The sequence below is a fragment of the Myotis brandtii genome, unplaced genomic scaffold (genome assembly GCF_000412655.1).
Source record: "Myotis brandtii unplaced genomic scaffold, ASM41265v1 scaffold314, whole genome shotgun sequence".
Taxonomy (NCBI): Eukaryota; Metazoa; Chordata; class Mammalia; order Chiroptera; family Vespertilionidae; genus Myotis; species Myotis brandtii.
In genome coordinates, this window is record NW_005362033.1 from 3161535 (window position 1) to 3167657 (window position 6123).

The 6123-nt window shown below is 41.5% G+C and overlaps 1 protein-coding gene across 12 annotated transcripts in view; it reads right to left on the minus strand.

Annotated features, from left to right (window-relative positions):
- Positions 1 to 6123, minus strand: part of NCOR1 (nuclear receptor corepressor 1) — a 241681-nt gene that overhangs the window by 78871 nt on the left and 156687 nt on the right. For all 12 annotated transcript variants that reach the window (XM_014542879.1, XM_014542885.1, XM_014542878.1 and 9 more), the window contains one exon: positions 1120 to 1246. In XM_014542879.1, coding sequence (XP_014398365.1) covers positions 1120 to 1246 — 127 coding nt within the window. The remainder of the gene's footprint in view (positions 1 to 1119; positions 1247 to 6123) is intronic.

Sequence of the window (6123 nt, forward strand, 5' to 3'; positions counted from 1 at the left end):
ATGTGTGGCCAGCAGCAGGGCGGGGCGGTGCGGCAGAGGGCCTGCCATCTGTGACCCAGCGTGGGATCCGGGCCTGCCATCTGCCACCCGAGGAGCAGGCCTAAGCCAGCAGGTGGTTATCTCCCGAGGGGTCCCAGACTGTGAGACGGCACAAGTGGGGCTGAGGGACAGCCCCCCCACACCCCTCTCCTGCCAGTGCACAAATTTTTGTGCACCAGGCCTCTAGTCCTAAATAAGAGAGGAATATGCTAATTAGCCATTACGCCCTGAGGCATAACAACCAAGCGCATCACAACCAGATCACAGATACAGCATGAAGGTGGGCCAGTGAGGTACAAGCAGGCTGTGGAGAGCTACAGGAGGGCAGCAGCGACCTACTGGCTACAAGCGGGAGGCATAGAGCTAAAGGAGAGGGCAGGGCAACAAGCTATGGGGGGGGGGCGGGGGGAGCTACAGGAGGGCGGCGCAGTGGGCGGAGAGCTACAGGAGGGCAGCAGCGACCTACTGGCGCATGGATTCATGCACAGGGCTACTAGCTCTAGTATAAAACAGACATTAAACAATACATAGAAGATATATCAGGCAGTAATAAGTGCAGTAAATAAATAACAAAACTTAGGAACCAGTGGATAAAGAGATATTATAGAGGTAGGGTTACATATCAATAGAGGGCTGAAGAAATGGGAAAACGAGCCAACAGGCACATTTTTGAGAAGAGCATCCTAGGTAGAGGGGTTAGCACATGCAAAATCCCTGAAGTGAGGGTTGCTCTGCTCAGGAACAGAAGAAAGAACAGTGGTTAGAACAGAGTGAGCAAGCACCTCACACCTGTTAGAATGGCTGTTATTAAAAAAAAAAAAGACAAGAAATATTAAGTGTCTGAAGCATGACTGGCATTTTCAAGATGTTCTGTTTGTAGCACTTGGACCATCTCAGGTGCTACATAAATATTTGTTAGTTGAATGAACACATTATGTTCAAGTTTAATGTCTCTATGCCTTGAAAACACAAATGTCCTATTTCCTTAATGAAGCAATTCCTAAACAGTCAAATCACTAAGCTAAAAACTACGTATTTGGGCTAGCAGGAGGTACAACTAAATTTAACATTTTGAAATACCTTCACTATCTTCTGGATTTTCTTCTTCATTAGAAGCTTCAATATCTTCATCTTCCTGAGCAGAAACGGTGGAAGCTACACTTTCACATTGAGACACATCTCGTTCTTCACGAGGTTTTCGTGAAGTCTAGAGTAACAAAATATTAATTATGATTTAAATAACTAAATGGAAAGAAACAAGCCTTTTCCTATCTGAAATCACAGAGTTCACAAATACATACACACATACTAAACAAGAAGGCTGTATATGTGACAGCTGCTCTGGTTAGAGTACAGTTATCTCCAGATAACCATTAACTAGTCTTTTGTGTAGGTAAATCGCTTTCAACAAATTGATCAAAAGTAATATAAAAACAAATTTTTTTAGTTACTCACCACTATACATGTATAAAATAGCCCCAAATCACAAAACTCCTGCTCTTCTTTCCTTCCAAATAATGTATTTTCTAATAAAAATAACATATTTTTTTCTTATAATAATAAGGTGGAATATGGTATCTTCACATGCAATAATGTACTATATCCCCAAGCATTTTCTTCACTATATAATATTCATTAATTCTTTTTCTTTAATCCTCACCCAAGGATATGTTTTCATTGATTTTAGAGGAGGGGTGAGAGAGAAACATCGATGTGAGAGAAACATCAAAAAGTTGTCTCCTGAGCACACCCAGATACGGGACTGAACCTGCAACCTAGGTATGTGCCTTGAGTGGGAATTGAACCCACAACCTTTTGGTGTATGGGACAATGCTCCAACCAAGTGAACCACTTGGTCAGGGCCAACAGAATTTATTAAATGTCAATGTAACAATTCAAGTACACAAAAATATAAATCATATATATCTTCCACTGTGTTTTAACAGATAACATTCTGTCATGTTTTCCTGGGATCTCTTTTAAAAAGATAAAACACTCTAGACCAGCGGTCGCCAACCCTTTGGACCTCACGGACCACCAGTGGTCTGCAGCCCACCAGTTGGCGACCGCTGCTCTAGACCAACAATTGAAGCCTGCTGTTCCTATTATTACAGTTGTAATTAAAATGATCAGAACAAGAAGTTTTAAAGACATCTGTGATAATTTTATGTCAACTTGGCTGGATCGCAGTACCCAGATATGTGGTCAAACATTATTCTGGATGTGTTCATGCATGCGTTTTTTTTTTCCCTTTGGACCAGATTAATATTTAAATCTATAGGCTTCTGAGTTGAGCAGATTACCTTCCATAATATGGGGACGGCCTCATTCAATCAATTAAAAGCCTTAATAGAATTAGATTGATGGCTACCTGCACCCTACCCCCAACACACACACCCTACAAGGAAATTTGTTATCAGACTGCAGCTCTTCTGAGTACCCAGCCTATCACCCTGTCGTATTGGATTTTGTACCCACTTAGCCTCCAAAATCATGAGCCAATTTCTTAAAGTAAATCAATCTCGCCCTGGCCTGGTATGACTCAGTTGGAGCGTCATCCAGTACACTGCAAGGCTGGGGGTTCGATACCCAGTGGGGGTACATACCCAGGTTGTGGGTTCCATCCCCAGTGAGGGTGCATACAGGAGGCATCTATCAATGTTTCTCCCTCACATGGATGTGTCTCTCTCTTTCTCTCACTCTCCCTTCCTCTCTCTAAAATCAATAAACATATCCTCGAGCAAAGATTTTTTAAAAAAATAATAAAAAATAATTAAATCAATCTCACTCCCACTCCCGCTCCCTCGTAAAACAAACACACACACACACACACACACACACACACACACACACACACACACTGGTTCTGTTTCTCTGAAGGGCCCTGTCCAATAAAACAATGTTTATCTTTTAGAAACATGTCTGATTTATTCTTTTATTTTTCTCCCAGAACATTTCAATGGTTTTGAAGTCAACTCTCTCAGCAGATTTTTTGTTATTTTCATTCCTTTATATTTTAGTTGCTATAGCATATTTTTAGCTCTTGCATTCACATTTTTAACCTAAAAGTTCCTTGTGTATAACTTTTAAAATTAGCCAACATTATAATTTAAATGTGAATCAGTTTAAACATAAGCACTTTTATTACACATTAGATCATTCTTTTTTTATTTTTATTTTTTTTTAGTTTTTATTTTGGAAATTTTGAAACACATACAGAAGTTAGAGGCAAATCTTATTTCATCTATACCCAACCTACTTTCCCTGATCCCCATTCTGTACTGATTTATTGTGAAGCAAATCTCAGATATATCACATGAATATGTTAATAATGTAAAATATATCTTGCAATGATGGCTCATCTCAAGTAGTAGTTGTATTTCTAAAGAAACATTGACAAAGGGTACAAATATATTGACAAATAGTCTTAGAAAATACTTTAGAATGTCAAATCAAACAGACCATAAGAACGTGGTTAAGCTATTTGCATTTCTCAAATATGTTTACGATTAAATTGTTAAAGTAACAATTGGTAAGAATGCTATTAAACGACATATTTTATAGCTCCTTCTTACTCAGATTTACTACTTTTTTCTTCATTCATCTTGTGCTTCATTAAAAAAAAAATTTCAGCCCTAGCCGGTTTTGCTCAGTGGATAGAGTGTTGGCCTGTGGACTGAAGGGTCGCGGGTTCGATTCTGGTCAAGGGCACATGCCTGGGTTGTGGGCTTGATCCCGTGTGGGGTGTGCAGGAGGCAGCTATCAATGATTATTTCTCATCATTGATGTTTCTATCTCTCCCTTCCTCTCTGAAATCAATTCAAAAATATATTTTAAAAAAAGGAAGTCTGCCAAATAGTCAACTAAAAATGACAGTCCATGAAAAAAGAGAGCCTTGGAACTCAATTTCAAAAGTGCTTTTCCTTGAGAGAGCCATCATACTTTGATAGTGAGCAGGAGAATTTTATGCATGCTTCCCACTTATCATGCAGACATGTACTCAACAGTTAAGATTTAGTAAAGCTAAATTTTGTTGCTTCATCAAGGAAATTCTTAAGTGACACTGGCTTTAAAACAAAAACAAAATGCTTCAAATACCTGGAGATTAAGAATACATTAGAGTACTTGGCACAGTTGTGTGCTGCCAGGATTCATGCTAAGTCACCAGCACTCTCACTCACAACTGCTTTAACACCATCAATGCAAATGTAAATACAGTAGAAAAAAACAAATAACATCTTAAGATTTTATGTAAAGACAATGAAACCTCAGCTCTTGAACTTAACTGATCTGGAAGGCCATTCGAGAAGAGTTTTTTTTCAAAAATTGACTCATTTTTCCCATTAGAAATAATGTAAATTGAATTAATTCGTTCCATACTCCCAAATGATTTCCCATTTTAATCTTTCTTCTATACATTACCATCTAATGTACTATCTATAATAATAAAAGCGTAATGTGCTAATTAGACCTGATGAAGCCATGGTGGTCGAGGCAGAGGCGGCCACCGCTGTGTTGGGGGCTGAGCCACTGGCACGAATTTCATACATCAGGCCTCTAGTCTATACTAATAAAAGGGTAATATGCTAATTAGACCAGATAGACTGGACGTCTTCCAGACACGGCCCCTCGTCCACCAGTGGCCCCTCGCCCAGGCTGGCCCTGCCCCCAGTAGGGACCCCTACGCCCTGACCAGGGGCGTGGCTGGCCTGCAAACTGCCCGCAGCCCCTCGCCCAGGCCGGCCCCGCCTCCCAGCGGGGACTCACCACCTCGATCCGGGGCCCCCTTCAGGGCAGGCCAGCTGGCCTCCACCCATGGACCAGGCCTCTATCATATATAATAAAAGGGTAATATACAAATTGACCCTAACAGCAGAAAAACCAGAACGACCGCTGAACCAGTCACTAAGAAACGCACTGACGACCTCTTGGTCTCTTTCCCCGGCCAGCAGGCTCCGATCGCCTGATGGCCACCTGCAGTGGGGGTGGGGCTGGTGAGCGGGTGGGAACAGCCGACCTCTTGGTCCTGTCCCCCAGCTGTCAAGCACAGATTACCTGATAAAGAACAGGAAACCAAGGGGATGTGGTGGCAGGGGGCAGGGCCAGCTGCGGGCAGCTGGGGAAGATGGCCCTGATAGCAGGCCAGGCCTAGGGACCAGACCCACGCACAAATTTGATGCACCAGGCCTCTAGTCCTATATAATGAAGAGCTAATATGCTAATTATACCAGACAGTGGAACGACTTTCCAGAACAAACTTCCGGAACGACCAGTGGGCGGGGGGCAGGTTTGCAGAGCCATGAGACAGCTGGGGCTCTGAGGGCCAAGGCAGCCGGGGCTGTGAGGGCCGAGGCAGCCAGAGCTATGAAGGCCTACCCTTGCACGAATTTCGTGCATCGGGCCTCTAGTTTCATATATCAACAAATACCTCTTTTCTTAAATTTATCAAATTTTAGCCTTAAATGAATCACTTTCAGCACTCATTCCACTGGTGCAGCATCTTTGCTTTTTAACATATCACTGCCTCCAGAATGCTGTCACTAGCCAAATCAATAACAGTTATTCTGCCTTTAATTGCCTGTGATCAGTGACTTTAATACCATTAGCAACATTAGCACTCTTGAGGACCTCTTTATATTTTAAAATTGTGCTAATTGTCCATTTTGCTAGCAACAAAAGCTAAATAAATAAATATACACAAAAATATTCACAGCAAAATTTCAGGAGATGTTAACAATGTGAGGGTTAGTGTAAGATGACTAGCATTCTCTCCTTTGTCTGTGGCTTGAGGGACCACTTTTGCCGTGCTGATGTATCAGCATGAAAGGGCTGTCAGGTTGAGAACTGAAGTTTTGTTCAATAACTGAGACATTTTTTTCCATGAACCACTTGGCAAATGGTTCGAGATGGGAGACATTCGAAAACCCAGGTTTGACTGTAGTCTTGAGCTCATGGAACCCTCAAAAAGCTCTATAGACTTTGAGAACATTGAAACTTCCTTGTTAAGGAATTTTCATTACTCTTATACTTTCTGGGTTTTTTTAAAAAAAATAAATCTTTATTGTTCAGATTATTACAGTTGTT